This window comes from Balaenoptera physalus, assembly GCF_965194825.1.
Source record: "Balaenoptera physalus genome assembly, chromosome: 4".
Taxonomy (NCBI): domain Eukaryota; kingdom Metazoa; phylum Chordata; class Mammalia; order Artiodactyla; family Balaenopteridae; genus Balaenoptera; species Balaenoptera physalus.
This window is the reverse complement of record NC_138891.1, coordinates 68,638,384-68,654,930: the sequence shown is the minus strand read 5'-3', so window position 1 is coordinate 68,654,930 and position 16,547 is coordinate 68,638,384. Positions and strand designations below refer to the sequence as shown.

General features: G+C 39.4%; 1 protein-coding gene across 1 annotated transcript; it reads left to right on the top strand.

Annotated features, from left to right (window-relative positions):
* The first annotated feature begins 44 nt into the window (after positions 1–44).
* CLDN1 (claudin 1) lies at positions 45–16,165 on the top strand. The gene is made up of 4 exons (XM_082461592.1): positions 45–512; positions 9,035–9,199; positions 11,453–11,537; positions 13,548–16,165. The coding sequence occupies exons 1-4, from the start codon at positions 290–292 to the stop codon at positions 13,708–13,710; spliced, it is 636 nt and encodes a 211-aa protein (XP_082317718.1). The 5' UTR covers positions 45–289; the 3' UTR covers positions 13,711–16,165.
* Positions 16,166–16,547: the final 382 nt, after the last annotated feature.

The window sequence follows — 16,547 nt, the reverse complement described above, 5'->3', positions numbered from 1 at the left end:
CGCTGCGCGGCGGTCTGGCAGACCGGGGGCGGGGCTGCTTTAAATCGCGGCGCCCAGCGGCTCGGCGTCTCAGTCCCGGCCCCGAAGTAGCCGCGGCTTCTCGCCTACCAACTCCAGCGCCAACCCGGACCCGGACCCAGAGCTTCTCCAGCGGTGACGCAGGGAGCAGGGCTCCCCGCAGTAACTTCCTCCGCGCAGCTCCGCCACCCCCGGGAGTCCCGGGGCGCACCTGCAAACTCCCGTTTGTGCAACGGCCGCCCCCCAGCCGGTGCGGGAGCCCGAGCGAGCCATGGCCAACGCGGGGCTGCAGCTGCTGGGCTTCATCCTGGCTTTCCTGGGCTGGATTGGCTCCATCGTCAGCACGGCGCTGCCCCAGTGGAGGATTTGCTCCTACGCTGGCGACAACATCGTGACGGCCCAGGCCATCTACGAGGGGCTGTGGATGTCCTGCGTGTCGCAGAGCACCGGGCAGATACAGTGCAAAGTCTTCGACTCCTTGCTGAATCTGAACAGTGAGTGCACTCCCTACTCCCGCAGCTGTGACCCAGGGACCCAACCCCCCAGTGGCTCCGTTTTGGAGTAGTAGCTACCGAACGACCCTGTTGTGTGATTACATGTCTATCAACCTTCAGTGGATCAAGTCTTCTGATCACGTGCTCTGCCGTGAGGAAGTGAGAGAGACCTGTGGCTTGGGGAAGGGGAGGCCCAGGCCTAAGCTCTTGTTTTTCCTCTGACACCCTGGGTGACACTTTTCTGTAGGTGTGGTTTCATCTTACATGCCCACGACTGGGGTGGTGATGGAGCGAGTGAAGGCCAGACTCGAACTTGAGCTCTTAGGCCTCTCCTGGACATTCTCAGATTCTGTGAAAATTGAAGAACTGCAGGGTTGGGTCCAGAAAATGATATGCCTTGAAAAGTTTGGAGCCTGGTAGCTTCTCCAGTTTGTAAAATTAAATAGATAATCCCAAAGTTATTAGATAGGATTTTGTTTTTTCTTCTCAATCTATCTTTACTGTGGGTTTTCATAGGAAAAATCACATTCCTACATGGAATGTCTCAACCTAGTGTCTTCTACTCACTTGAGTTTGAATCTTTTGATTCTTTTGACTTTTAAGATCCAGTAAGTGTGAGGAAACCCCTATGCATCCCCTTCCGTGACTCCTTTTTTTTTCAAATAAAGGAGCAACTTTAACTTTTTTTTTTTTGGCTGCTCCAGGTCTTAGTCTCGGCACGAGGGGTCTTCGTTGCGACATGCCGGCTCCTAGTTGTGGCATGAGGACTTATTAGTTGCGGCATGCATGCGGCGTCTAGTTCCCTGACCAGGGATCGAACCCTGGCCCCCTGCGTTGGGACCGCAGAGTCTTACCCACTGGACAACCAGGGAAGTCCCTTGAAGAAGCCTCTTAAGATTCTCCAGAGGGTTTAGCTTTCAGGCCAAGAGTGTTCAGAGGAGGCAGATTGTATAACGTTATTTTGGAAAGCAAAGGTGGGTGGCAGGTGGAAAAAGGATGACAACAAAAAGAAGTTCTAAATAACCTCCCTTCATAATATGAAGGGAAGAATGGAGCCCCTGAAGACAAATGCCACAAAGGAGACACAGCTGATGGGTGCAGCATTCAGGAGAGTGAGGGCGGGTCTTCTCTTGAGTTTCTGCCTTCCACAAAGGAATTTCTGTGTCATGGATATTGGCTTCTTATTTCTGTCGGGTTAGAAAGGATTATGTAGAGAGAAATAGTCCTAAAGATGGTGGAAAGACGACAGGAATTTTTTCCTTTCATTTTTTTTTTTAAATAAAAGCTTTTGAGTGCCTTGTCAGAAATTCATTAAATTCCCACTTACTTAGGTAATAACAATTCATGGCTAGAGTATCTTCCTTGAGATATTACATTAGTTGTCCCGAACCTTGTGTCTGTCATGCACTTGGACTGAATTGAAGAAAAGCTTCCTTAGTCTTTGCCTAGACAGACAAGCCTGCCCACAAGTCCCCTTTGTGTGCTGATGGTAAGCAGTGCTGTCGTCGCTCAACGTTACTTCAGTTGTTTTGTCCCCCTCCTGCATGTGGTTTTGTCAAAAGCTATATACTTTAGAGTTGTTAAATCTGTGCCAAATCTGTTTAAACCGCTTGAGTACCTCTGGAATTTGGTGAGTCAGTGTACATACGGTAGTTTTTAGTGTTGTCATTTCAGCTTTTCAAAGTTACCGTATTAGGATTCTTTTATGCCAAACATAAGGAGTATATTAGGTACACACCTTTATAGAATCATTGAATCTACCCATGGATGGATAAATACATGTAAGGAATTGTATCAGGCATGTCATGTTGAGGAATTGGCAGATGGAGACCGTTCTAAGGGCGATTCCAGAGAGGTCTCTGATTCCTCTGATCAAAATAGTTCATTTTCTACACGTTTAAATAGGTTTCCTGTTAACTGCCTTAAAGGACCAAATGAAATCAGATTGATCCATGTTGTCAATACTCAAACAGGTCATCCCTACTCATGATAATGTGTTAAAATGTTTTATTTTCATTTATTCCTAATTAATATAGCTGTTACAGTTTTTAAAGCTGTGGCAGAAGATCTAAACAATACCTTCCCTCTACCCCCATACACAGTTTGGAGACTTCTTCCTGATGAATTTTTTTTAACTCCAGATCAGATCTCTCTTTTCATTTTCGTTAAAGGCAGAGTTTATCGAAGGTGGGGCTGAGGCCTTTCTCTCAAAACTGATTCCCAGAAGAAGGAAACTTGACTCACTTGTACCCTCTCCAACCTGCCAGTAACTAACTAGATGTCTTTGGATGGAGGCCAGAGAACCTACCTGTCTCCGTTTCCCTACCTGGACAGTTGTGCGCACACCCACCTGATGTAGAGAGCTGGGGAGGTGATTCATTGGCTGGTTTTGGTATAGTTCTGTGACATCTAGAGGTGAACAGGATTATCTGTACATTTAAGCAGTGTTCCTTGTAACAAGTTGTGTTCCACAAAGTGCTGTTAGGTAAAAAGCTTAGCTAGAAGTTTCTTGAAATTGTACCTTGTTCTTTTTGCCAGTGGAGCCCATTTGGCAACTTAGGGCCGAGATTCCGGGGTTTATCAAGGTTGTAGCACTAGATGATGTTAAAATCCCTTGTTCCCTTTCTCTAATTAGTTTCAGCTGTAAAAAGCACATGACAGTGTCTATAGGGATACGGTGTGCATAAGCCAATATAGGAAAGGAGATACAGCCAGCCTTCTTTAGGTGGTTCTTGCAAAGCAGTTTATGAAAATGTAACTGGGAACTTCCTGGGGAAACAAATCCTACACCGTGGATTGCGGTTTTACTATGGTTGAGACAGTTTCACTTCCATCCAAGTATGGGTGTTTATTGACATTGATGACTGATAGCTGGAATATACAAAAAAGAGTGTCAGATAGAGTTGCAGTCGACTTTCCTTGATTAAACTGTGCATCTTGCCTTGTTTTGATCCAATTCTCAAACTTTTGGCAAGCTAGTGCCTATTTCACGTGCTTAGTTAATTGCTTCTTCTGGCTTGACTTTAATAGCTAGAGCTGTCCAAAGAGTGGGTTGCCCCAGGAGGTTTCATGGTGGGAGGTGTGAAAACAGGAATAAGTAGGCGTTTTGAAGGAATGTTGTAGGGAAAAATCCAAGTCCCAGACAAATGGGAGGTTAGGCTAGACTTTATCTAAGTCTCATCTAGCCTTGGGATTCTGTAATTTGTTTACAAGTTCCTCTAGGCTGTTCAACTTGCTTTGCATGAATCCACATGTGTGTTGGTGCGCTTTAATAAGTATTGGTTGTCGGTGAAGTTTCCCAGCACTCTCACCATGATGTTAGGCTCAATCAAAGAACAAAATCACTGACCTGGACAGTCTTTGAAGCACAGGCAGAGAGGAGGGCATCTCCTTACATTTCTGTAGACTGCGTTATGCCTGCTGAACCAAGGGTGTTTAAGGGGCCATTTGTGTTCAGATCCGTTTCAAGAATTAGTTCTGACTTTTGGAATGATGAAAGTCAAAACCCAAAGCCAGGCTTGAGTACTCAATTCTTACCCTGGTCTTGCACTAACTAGCCATGTTTATAATGGTGACCCACTCAATCTCTCTGGGCTGTAGTTTCCCCGCTTATGAAATAGGGCAGAGTGGGAGGAATGCGGAGCTGAATCCATGACTCATTCATCCATTCGACAAGCATGAGCCAGGCCCTATCCTTGTTCCTAGAAATGCAGCTAAGAAGATTGGTAAGATGCAAGTGTTGATTCCTCCCAGTGCCAACATTCTTTGTTAATAACTGCAGTGATGGAGCAGAAACAGGCAAGGGGCATAGTTTAGGTTTCCTTGATCGGAGTGATGAGTAAGAGGCACAGAGGTAACATAGAAGCGTACATTTAATCATGGGGCAATTTCTCTAAGAAACAAACAAGGTAGCAAAACTGCTTGGCACGTCCTGAAAAGGGGTGGGCCCTGCCTCATCCCAGACCACAGTTATTGACTGTGCTGGAGTCCTAAGGTCACACCCAACGGCCACCAGTGCATATGTCAATCAAATGGAAATGCTAACAATGAGGACTCTTGAGAAACTTTGAACTTGAGCAAAAGTGAACAATTTAATAAGGGAAGAAGTCATGGGAGTATAGTTCTGTGACACTCTGTGATGAGTTCATTTAATTGCAGAGGAGAGAAGAGGATTTTTGTTCTAGTCAGCCAGTGGTCAGTTTATTTATTTGCCTAATACTTATTAAGGAACTACTGATGCAAAGAGAGACTGTGTGAGGATAGAGATGTAATTAAAATCTACTTTGTTTATGATATATAATCATAGGGTAAAAATATAGTAATATGGCTAGTAAACAGCGTGAGCAATGTCACGTAGTTAAAGGAGATTCTGCTGCTTGTATAGTAAAACTTTAGAAAAGCTTTAGAAAAAAAAAATTCCACTGACTTGTCTATGCTTGTCTTTCTACGCTTATGTTGATTAACTTCACTGTAGTAGACCAGTAACTTCTAACTCATTTCTTGTCTCATAAGTAGAGATTTTTGTAAGTATGTTTTCAAATTATACTTTCAGGTTGCAAGTGGTAAGAACTCCTTAAGAAGTCTTTAATCTCAAGATTATCAGTCTAGCTAAGCATAATATAATTAAAAGACTGCCTTCTCCGTGTACTGCTGATAATGATGAGGAGCAATAGTGTAACTTTTTGAATGTTTGCTAACCATTTTCTCCAAAGACAATTTTAGTCTGTGATAATAATATTGTAGAGGTATCTGCAAATTTAATGGGCCGGAAAGGAACATATTTGCTTCTAGATCTGAGCCAATCAGGTCAACTCAGAGATAATAGTTCAAGACTGTATCTCTCTAGTCTAAAATATTTTGCAGCTTTCAAATATTTCTCAACTTCTCTGCCCTACTGATCATTGTTCCACCAGAAGAAAAACTTCATCTTGGAAGCTAATTAGATGCATAATTTAGAAATTTAGAAAATTTTTAAAAATTATATTGGGTTAAACAAAAAGTATGAATTTTTTCTCCCTAGATGAGTTTCTAGTTTTTAATGATCTAAACTAGATCTGGCTTTATGTAGCAAGATTTTAGTATGCTGAGGCTTTCTAGGAAGGCGTTTCTCAGTATTATTTCAAAGATTAAGCTTAACACAAAAGAGTAGTTTTACCTATCATAGTAGAATTTTTAAAGGATAAAGACATGTTCAAATTTAAATTCACTGAACACAGATTGAATAATCCATGAAGCTTGCCAGGTACTGTTCTTAATGCTTTGGATGGAAATATGAACAAATATTTGGCCAAGTCATCAAGGAGCTCACAATTACATATTTTAGATCTCTGACTTAAAAGGCTTCCATAAGATGTTAATATGAAGGATTCATCTGGTTCCAGCTTAAAACTGTGCAGTTTAGATTCTATCTGCACATAAAACCCTCATAACGTGTAATACAACACTTGCTTACTTTGATTTGTAATTCAACAGTACATATGCCCAGCTAGTGAGTTTTCATGCTGTTATGATTCTCAGCCTTTTTTTTTGTATTTTTACATTCCCCCCCCCCCCCACATATCACTATAGTTAAGAATTCATCCAGACGTCTCCAGTGATGCAAGATGAGATTTTGTGACATTTCCTAAGTCAGTGGATACCAGGACGTAAATGAAAAAAAAAAAATTGCTTCACAAAATAACACTATTGCTTTGTCAGATTTTTCAAAACAAAACATGATTCCCTTGCTCTATATGGTTTACATGATTCCTGAGTATCATGGAAAAAAATCCCCCGGGTTTTTTTCCCCCATTTTCTCCATAATTTTTTGTGCGTTATGAAAATGATACATTGTTCTATAAAGAAATAAAACATACTAGGGTTTGTAGCACACAGAACAAAACATCTGTCCCTTCCCCCTTAGAAATTCTGTAAAAGTAGTGGAAAGAGTAAAATGGGGCATGAATTAAATGTGCTTTCTTTGAGAACTGAAAGGGGAACAAACTTAGAGATGAAGACAGTGAAAATGAGATAATTCCAGGCGAGTGCAGGTGGAGCCTTGGAGTGGTTGATCCATGCACGCTCCCTGCCTGGGTGGTTTTATACAAGCCTGACTCAGGAGATTGAGGCCCAGCAGACTCCTCGTGAAGAGTACCTTGTGATCCAAGTGCTTAGACCTGCTGGGCTGGTGGCCTGCTGTTTTCACATGAAGCACAGATCAGAATGATTATAGAAGCTGGGTCTGGTTTGGGGCCCTACAACTCAAACAAAGTAGAAAACTTAGCAATCAGAGAAAGCAACCACAGTGGTGAATAAAGGGTTGGAAAACTGAGCTTAATGGACAAACAAAGCAAAAGGTGATTGAGAGATGTAAGAGGCTATACCTACCTGAAGGGCTCTCATATGAAGACAGAGGGTAAAAATCTTGTCACCTCTTCTTTAAGACCCTCCAGTGACTTCTGATCACACTTAGAATAAACTCCAAACCCCTTCCCCTAGCTTGCAAAGTCTTACATGATAAATGCCTTCTGCCTACCTTGCTAACCCACCTCATTTTACTTTTACATCCTGCCATCCTCCAGTAGTGACTAGCTTTGCCAGTTTGTCCAGGATTGAAGACCTTCTCAGGAGTCAGGACTTGTAGTTTTAAAACTGAGAGAGTCTTCGGCAAACGGACAGGTGGTCGCCCTGTCCTCCACATGGATCATTGTGACTTTCAGTGTCTCCTCTTCCAGTGTTCCTTTGCCTGAAATGCTTTCCTTCTAAGTGAAACTTAGGACCAAATCTGAAATCTGTGTGATGTATAAGAGCTTAGTTATTTTACTTTTAATTTTCCTTCTAAGTAATGACTGTCTTTGCAAAAACTGTTGGTAAACCAAAAGGAAGGACACACCATAACTGTGAAGTGCTTAGTACTTTCCTCTTCATGCCACAGTATGGTTTGTGATTCCAAGGAAGAAGTTTCACAAACCCATGGTCCATGAAACCTGTGTTTTGATTCAGGAGTTCTTGTACCACCATGGAATCTTACAATAAGTGTGTGGGTACGGTGCACACTTGCCCACACACATTTATGGGGAAGTAGATCTATGAGGGGAGCATGGAAGTGCCTATGATTTGATTTTAATTGAATCAAGTAAAAATTTATCTTGGCTTCCAAAATATCTCTCAAATGCAGTTTAAAAAATGCCTTTGATACTTTCAAAAAGTGGTTACTATGATTTTATCATAGATTGCCTGGTTATGGCAAGGATGGAAAAATTAACAATTTAAAATTGAATGATGTTTTAGAAATCTTTAGTCTTAATTATGATTTGTAGCCTAGGTTCTCAACCCTGAAAATACTGACCCTGAGCCTAGGTCTAAATTAGAGAGTGAGATATAAAACCTTTCCATGATGTCAGCCACTTTTGAAGACCATCAAGAAGTCAATTGTTCCAACTTCTCAGTTAGAGATAACCATCATTCACACTTTACATAATAACAAGATGGTCCCAAAGAATAATAAGTAGCTCACCCAAGATAGCATGCTCAGTTACAATGTAAATATTTATATATGCAAAAAGACTTGTCTCCTGTTAACACTGTTAAAGAGATAATGATCTTTATTTGAAGGAGAAAATAAAGATAGAATTAATCAAACTCATCTAACCAGCTTAGTTTCAGCTCTTTTTTCTTTGAAAGTCTGTGTGTCTTTATGCCACAGTGATGGTATCACCTTTTTACTCTTTAAGATACTTACTGGCATAATCTCAAACTTGGCCCTATTGATTTGACTGTGATTTAGTATACCAATGACAATAACAGGAAATTAGAAAATTAGTGGAATCCTGAGAAATACTACATTGAATTATCTGCTATTTTACAATATAGCAGTTTAAATAGTTTTAAAAACTGGTGTTATCTCCGAATATAAACCAACTATGTTCCAAAATAACATCTCAAAGGCTATTATGCTTTGTTCTAAGAAAATGGTATTCATTCGTATCTCCCACCCCACCCCCATCACTGGAGATACACGTGTTGCTCCAGCCATGACAATCTATGAGGAATTCACGTGTTGTCTTCCAAGTTCACCCACCCAGATTTTCTGCAGCTTGATGAGTGGAGTATAAAACTATTGACTATTACCAAGATATATTGTAAACCATTTTAATTATAAATGTTTTAACATTAAGGATAACACATATGCTTGTTATTTCAGAATTAAAAACTCCATTAGTAAGGATTAAAAATGTATTAGTTCAGCTAAACCTATTCAACCAAATCATTAATTATTTTTTTCAGAGGATTTTGAATTTAATGTTGAAAACATAAGCTGTTAGAGCTGGAGGAATTCTTATTCATCATTCAGCCAGGTATTTGTTTTTCTGGAGAATAAACTATGTTGGTTACCTGCAGAAACATCCCTAGAACCAGGGTCTCCTGACTCCTGGTTAGATTTTCTCTCTTCCATACAACATTGAAATATACTTGGTCTTCTACCACTCTTCTCTTGTTGGTTTAGGCATGATTTTTACATGTTCTAAAATGTTTTCTGCCAGGCACTCTGCAAGCAACCCGCGCCTTGATGGTGATTGGCATCCTGCTGGGACTAGTAGCCATCTTTGTGGCCACTGTCGGCATGAAGTGTATGAAGTGCCTGGAAGACAACGAGGTACAGAAGATGCGGATGGCTGTCATTGGGGGCGTGATCTTTCTTATTTCAGGTAAGAGAGGCCCTGTCCCCCTTAGACCTTATTAAACTCTCTCTGACATGGGTTAAGGTATAGTTTTTGGTTTCCTTAGATTATGGTGGATTTGTTGCACTTGAATCGATTGAATTCAGTTCCTTTAAAATCAGAAGACGTAGGAACCTTAAGTCCATTTGAGTTTCACATTCTCAGACAGGAACCAAATGAAAATCTGTATTCACAGTGGACAGGTTTATTCCTTGAGGTTTCAGGTGCCAACCGGTTGTTAGAACCATTCTCCCCAGGTGAAGAGAGATTTTTCTATCTAGCAAACACTGAGGGACAATTCTATGTAATTCAGAAAATTTCTGTAGTGTCTCTTCCGATACTACGTGGGAAAGATGGGGAATGGTGAGAGAGAACATAAAGAATGTGTCAATCATACAGGTGTGTGAGGAACGAATGAGACTGGGATTATTGGAGGAAAATGAGGACATCATTCCACGTGGGCAGATCTGACTCCAGAATAAACAGGTTTACCCATAGATCAGTGAAGAGAAAGGTCAGTTGGAATGGAGGCGAAATGTTGGAATGGTGGGGAATAAGAGTAAATGAGTTAAGAAAGAAAACAATAGAGAAAGGCCTTGGAAAAAAACCTCGACAAAAGAGTGAGATTACATTTTCCATAGAAAATAAATGTGTATGTATTGCTTTATTCAAGTGTTGATATGTGACCTTTGAGAAAATGAAAGCCAGAAGAAGACATGGACAGGTCACTTGTAAAGCCTTATAATAAGGTTTATATTAAATAAGATTGTGTTTATATATAAAACAATAGACTATTATATACAGTAGTTGTCTATTGTTTTGAAATGGACTATTATATATATAGTGTGTATATATATATATATATATACTATATATATATATATATATAGTATATATATATATATATATATATAGTATATATATATATATATATATATATATATATATAGTAATAGTAGTATGTAGTAGTCTATTGTTTTTGAAAACAACACCAGTGATATAATCTACCACTAGGAAACACTAGAATTAGACTTTTTTCTCATTTTCTCTTTAACAAAAGTATGTGGATTTCATCAATAATGAAGGAAGAGTGCCTGTGGCTTTGCTAAAGGTTTGGTTAAAGTTTATTCAGATTACTCCTGGATAGCATTTTATTCCCAACAGTTTAATTTTACATCAAAGGCTGTGAATGCACTTACTGTGTAGGACCCTTCCTCCGCTTGCCTTCTTGTAACTCCCGTCCATCACTTCCCCAGTCTCAGGGACTTCCTAGGGAGTGAGGCTTGCAAGTTCCACAGCATTTGCATGGTCTACTTGAGCAGCCAAAGCAATGGTGTTTTCTCTCAAGCATTAGAGGCAATTAGGTTGGACCACTTTTTTTGTAGGAGGAAGGGAGCAGAGGGGGTAGCATAGAAATATTTAATCTGTCTAAATTGATGAATTTTTAGAATGGCTATAAAAAGAAGTTATTTAATTTCTTTGGATAAGAAAAATCAAGGTGTTGTATACTTCTTACAAATGATAGAGTGGGTTATTTTGACCAAGTGGTTTCTCTGGCCTTACTGAAATGTGAAAGGCATGAGAAATTGAGTGTTCAGCACATATTGATCTGATGTGGCACTTCAGCGAATCTCATGGCAAGACCTGGCACATCTGGCCAGTGAGGCTGTAGGAATTTAGGTGATCTAGTGCACTCTGAGACAGGTCCTACTCGTTCCTGCAATCTAGCTATTTACTTTCATTTTGATCCTTCAGAAATGTGAATTTTGAGTTTTGGTCAAGAAGAATGTAGAAGGGTTTTCATCTTCCCTTTTGTATTGTAAGTGACTAGCTTTACTAATAAGGACTTTGGTTTTACCAAAAGTAGTCTAACGCACTGATGTATAACAATATATTTGAAAGAGATCTTAAATGACATGAACCTGCTGAATATTTCCAACAGAATGTTGTTTGTGCCAGTGACCTTCAACTCTAAGTGAATAAAATGTCATGAACATTATAAACTATGCCTAACTCCAACCTAATATTTTCATCTGTCTTAAGAGAATACTTAGAATAAATCATGTCTGAACCTCTAATCTCCCTAAATTAAAGTCGTCTGAATTAAAATGGATTAAATTAAAAATGTCAGCACTATTGATGAGATTTAATTCTTATAAAATACTTGTAAATTTAATGAGCCGTATATTTATGCTCAGTGTTCCATAGTGATTAACAGTCTTTTGTTTTGAATTTCTGTAGGTCTGGCTATTTTAGTTGCCACAGCATGGTATGGCAATAGAATTGTTCAAGAATTCTATGACCCCATGACCCCAGTCAATGCCAGGTAATGCTGTTCACTCCTAAAATAGTTTGTTCTCTGAGAAAATACCCTTTTAATGTTCTGCAAAGTCCAACTAGTGCCGTAGCTTCCCAGATTTGCTATCCAGAATTTTATGGAACTTCTGTCAAACTTGGAAATAATTTGAATGGCCTGTGACTCATGTTAAAAATAGTCTGATAATTGCTTTAACAGCCTGTATTGATAACAAAATGAACTTCAAAGTAGAAAAGTTCTAAGCTATATACTTTCCAAGTATGTGCTGGCCCTTTTTTCATATTTAAAAACTGTTTTTAATGTTAATAAAGATACCAACATATTTGAACTTTTATTTTTGAAGTGTATTCTGAAACTTTTAACACTTGTGATTATTTGTAACTAGACACAGTTTATGATTCATTGAAAAAATAGTACTCTTGGGCTTCCCTGGTGGCGCAGTGGTTGAGAATCTGCCTGCCAATGCAGGGGACACGTGTTCGAGCCCTGGTCTGGGAAGATCCCACATGCCGCGGAGCAACTGGGCCCGTGAGCCACAACTACTGAGCCTGAGCGTCTGGAGCCTCTGCTCCGCAACAAGAGAGGCCGTGATAGTGACAGGCCCGCGCACCGCGATGAAGAGTGGCCCCCACTCGCCGCAACTGGAGAAAGCCCTCACACAGAAACGAAGACCCAACACAGCCAAAAATAAACATAATAAAAAAAAAAAAAAATAGTACTCTTGTGGAGGTTAACAAATAATACGTCATTTCTAATGGTTTAATCCTGTTTATGAAAAAACAATTTATTTATGAAAAAGACAAGTTAGCACTTTGAAATGTTGTGTTTCATCACAACCATAAAAATAACTTTAGAAAGGTCATCCTTCTTAATATTGCAGGTTGTGGAAGTTAAAGAGCTGACTCTTGGCTCTCACGTAATGACACGCTTTGATCAGAGACACGCTCTTTGTCTCACTGTGTTCACATCTTTAAAGCCAAATAACTATATTCTGAGTCAGAATGTTAAGATGTAATTATTGTTTGTTGAGTGCTAAGATGAATGGATGAAAAATCCCAGTGGTGGAGAGATAAGGTGTGCTTCTTTGTGTGAAATCACCCACATAGAGAACACATACTGCAGTGATTGTGTTGGAACCCATCCCATAAGATCTACACTGTAAAGACAGAATCTGCTGGAGCTCAGTAGGCTAAAATTTTACTAGTAATGGATATGAAAGCACTTTATAAATTGCTAGGCACTGTACGCTTATTTACATTGTCTCACATGATCCTGAAAGCAGTCCAGTGAGGCAGATGGAGTCATCCTGCTTTAAGAGAAGCAGCAGCTGAGGTTGAGAAGAGGAGTTACTGGCCCACAATTTAGCAGTTGAGAGTTTGCATCAGAATTCAAACTCAGGCCTTATAACTCTAGATCCAGCCCTTCTCTCTCCTTATTGTCCACCATCAGTCACAGATCTTCTCCCCAGAAGTATGGCTTCATACATCCACCTGGATCAACTTAACCTAGAATGATCTATGAGCTGCTTAGAAGTCTTTTTCGCAAAACCATAAATTTCAGATTTCAGTGTTTATCAGTGATTGACTATTGAAAACTCTAATAGTCTCCAACACCCTCTAGCAGTTTCTTTGTAGAATTTGGTTACTACTTGGTGATAGCATGACTTGTTAAGTTTTAGCCTAAGAACCATGGTCCAAACCTGACTTCCAAAGTATATAAACATGCTTTAAAAGTCTCCTACACATGAAAAAGTCTTTGGAACTATTTGTATAATTAACCTGGTGTTGCATGCCACATTGCCTGATCTGCTATTGCAAATTGTCAACAACTGCAATGTGAACATTCTCGTGTGTGTGTCCACAAACCTTAAAGTACTTCACAAAACTTAAAGGGATCATGGGGGATTTTTTTTCAGTGGAAAAAATATAATGAGTATGATATTGATTTCATTCTTTAATTATATTAGAGAAGTTTCCAGTGATTCACTGATTAAGCAAATACATTGTCCCTTCTTTTTAGGTATGAATTTGGTCAGGCTCTCTTCACTGGCTGGGCTGCTGCTTCCCTCTGCCTTCTGGGAGGTGCCCTACTCTGCTGCTCCTGTCCCCGGAAAACAACATCTTACCCAACACCAAGGCCCTATCCAAAACCTGCACCTTCCAGTGGGAAAGACTACGTGTGACACAGAAGCAAAAGGAGACAACCCTGTTGGAACAATCAGAAAATGAACGTTGAAATACTGTCATTGGCATTAAGATGTTAGATTTTGACTATTGTAGTCTGAACTGTGGTATTACCAAAAAAACGTATTTTGTTAAATACCCATTGCTAAAAATGACTTAGTCTTATTTTATCTCCTTTCCTCAATATAAGAGGGAAGCCTTTTCTATTTGTATTACTGCTTCCCACTGAGTCATCATCTCAAATGTGGGGAGAGGGCATTCCTTAAATATATATAGATATGTACATGTACATGTTTTTCTATAAAAAAGTTAGGTAGTAAAACCTCATTATGTTGGTACCAGCATTCTTAAAATATATCTAAAAGAAGAAAAATATATTTATATTGATTAAATAAGTAGTTTATTTGGTATTCTTCTCTTCTTTCTTTATGTATACATATATAATATGTCAAATACCATTTACCCTCCTTCATCAGCTTTTAATGTCTTTCACAGAAGACCTGACCTACTTTACCAAGTATGAATTATTTCAGTTCTTCACATGTGCCCTTTTAATATGTTTGTATCATATTTTTTTTACTATGATCTTATAGCACTTACTCTGTCACCATTCAGTCATTCTTCATGACTTTGTTTTTTGTGAGATTGGGCTTAACTCTAGATTCTGATAACACATTTATATGCCTACAGTTTAATTCCTAAAGTCAATAAGAATCTCTTACAGACCAGAGTTTTGGGAGCAGATCTTTCTGTGTGACCAGATGGTATATTCCTGTTGACCTTCCCATATGCTCCCTGTACTCTGACCTGTAACACACTTGTTTGCTTTGAAAATATTTGTCCCCTTGAGGAGCTGTGTGCTGCTTTCCCAAGTGTTGTGACACAATTCTATTGACTGAATTTTTTGACCTACTTATTCACAGTTGTATATCCTCCCAAACTACCTTTTTCTTGTTCCCTTCCTCAAACTGTATTGTTTTCTCATATAGTTTACCTCGTCCCAGAGAGGGATGGCCTTTTTGTCTGAATGAAGTGCTAGACCTTCTGTAGTGACAACCTGATGACAAATATTCTCTCTGTAGCTGTAAGCAAGTCACTTAATTTTTCTCCTCTTTTCCCATCTGTCAAATTGAGATAATGATACTTAACCAGCTGCTAGAGTGGTGTAAGTATTAATTAGTTGATATTATGCTCATTCTTTGAACATGAAGTATGCCTAAGTAGTGTCTCTGTTTGCTAAATTGTCTGTTAAGAAGTCATTGAACCAAACCTAGACACAGGCATCCCATTGCTCGGCACCTTCCTTTCTCCACAGACCTATTTCCTTCCTTTCAACGGTGGCCACCATGCTGTTGGTGCTCTGTTCCGTTTTAACAATTGCCCTTAGTTTTCCAGTCTGTGGAAAATGCTCCTTCACTCGAGCAAGATGATGTAATGGGAAGGGTGTTGACTTCGGTGTCTGGAGACCTGATGTGAGTCTTGGTGCTATCAATTACAGTGTGAGTTTGGGCAGGGCACTTGGTTGCCCTAGATTTACTGCTTCACTTATAAAAAGAGGATTGTACTTCCTGACCTGCCTACCTCTCAGGGCTGTTGTGGGGATCCAGTGAGATGGGATACATGTAAGTGTGATTTTGTGAGGTAAAAAGTATTATACTAGGGGAAAGAATTAAGGAATTTAAGTGCATAGGTTTTGGATTACTTTTCAAATGACTGAAAAGAGACAAATTGTAAGCAATAGGTTTCTTGCTTTAACCAACCTCTCAAGTGATGAGACACTAAAGTGAATTTCAGATTACTAAGTGAAAAGGATTCTGGGGCAGTCTTAATTTTCTTCAGTCACTATGGCCTGATGCTTTTTGTGGCTAAGCTTTTCTCCTTTCAGGAATGCGGACTTGACCTAGGACAAGTTTGCAGATGTAATGGGTGGAACAGTGTACATGTTGGCAAACCAAAGAATGGAAGATTTTTTTCTTTTAGTAACTTGCAAAGGTATACAAGGTGGATATCTGTTCTGCGATGTCATCAGAGGTGTTGCTATTAGCTGGCAGCTAACACTGCTAAATTAGGTAGTTTGGGAATGTAACTCATAGTGAAACCATATAGGGGACATTATCCAAAGGACTCCATCATATGATTTGAACCTAGTAAATTTTAGTGTGTCTTCCAAACCTGAAAGTCTGTGCTCCTAGAATGTATAATTCAAAGAACTGCTACCCACATAGATCCTAGTGATGGGCAAGTATAAATACATGTGGTTACTAGTTGCTAAAGTCTGAAATCTACAGTCCAAAATGACCAACAGAATGGTTACATCAAAATTTATCTAATTTTGATATTTTTGTACTCTGCTACCATACCTGGAAACAGACAAATAGGTATTTTAGGGTTTTGTAATGGGAATTGTATAAAGTGTTACTCTTTTTCAATAAATTGTGTTTTTGTAATATAAAATAAATCCTTGTTTTTGTTTTTTTTTTTTAAATCATTTATTTCAAGATTGCCGTGCTTGGAAGAAGAGATGGCTTGGGATAGGATCTGACTCACCATGTGTTACTGGGAAAGAGCTATGTTGCCTTTGCACCACCTGTCAACTATTTGAGTGGCTCCACCCACTGGAATGCCCTATTTCTCTCCAACTGTGCTTTTCCTCGTCAAGGGTGGTGATACAAGAGAATGTCAGGAGACGTTACTTCATTTTCCTCATCCATAGAAAGGGGGCATGCTACAATAAATGACTAAGGGATAAAATCACCAACTGTAAATCATCGTGAAAGCTTAAGGCAGTTGTGTTTCTCACAAGTTGGAAGAGAGAAAGACAGCCAGAAATCCATTA

Coding starts and splice junctions, on each gene's coding strand:
- CLDN1 (XM_082461592.1), top strand. CDS start 290: ATGGCCAACGCGGGGCTGCAGCTGCTGGGCTTCATCCTGGCTTTCCTG. Junction 513..9,034: donor CTCCTTGCTGAATCTGAACA/GTGAGTGCACTC, acceptor GTTTTCTGCCAG/GCACTCTGCAAGCAACCCGC. Junction 9,200..11,452: donor CGTGATCTTTCTTATTTCAG/GTAAGAGAGGCC, acceptor GAATTTCTGTAG/GTCTGGCTATTTTAGTTGCC.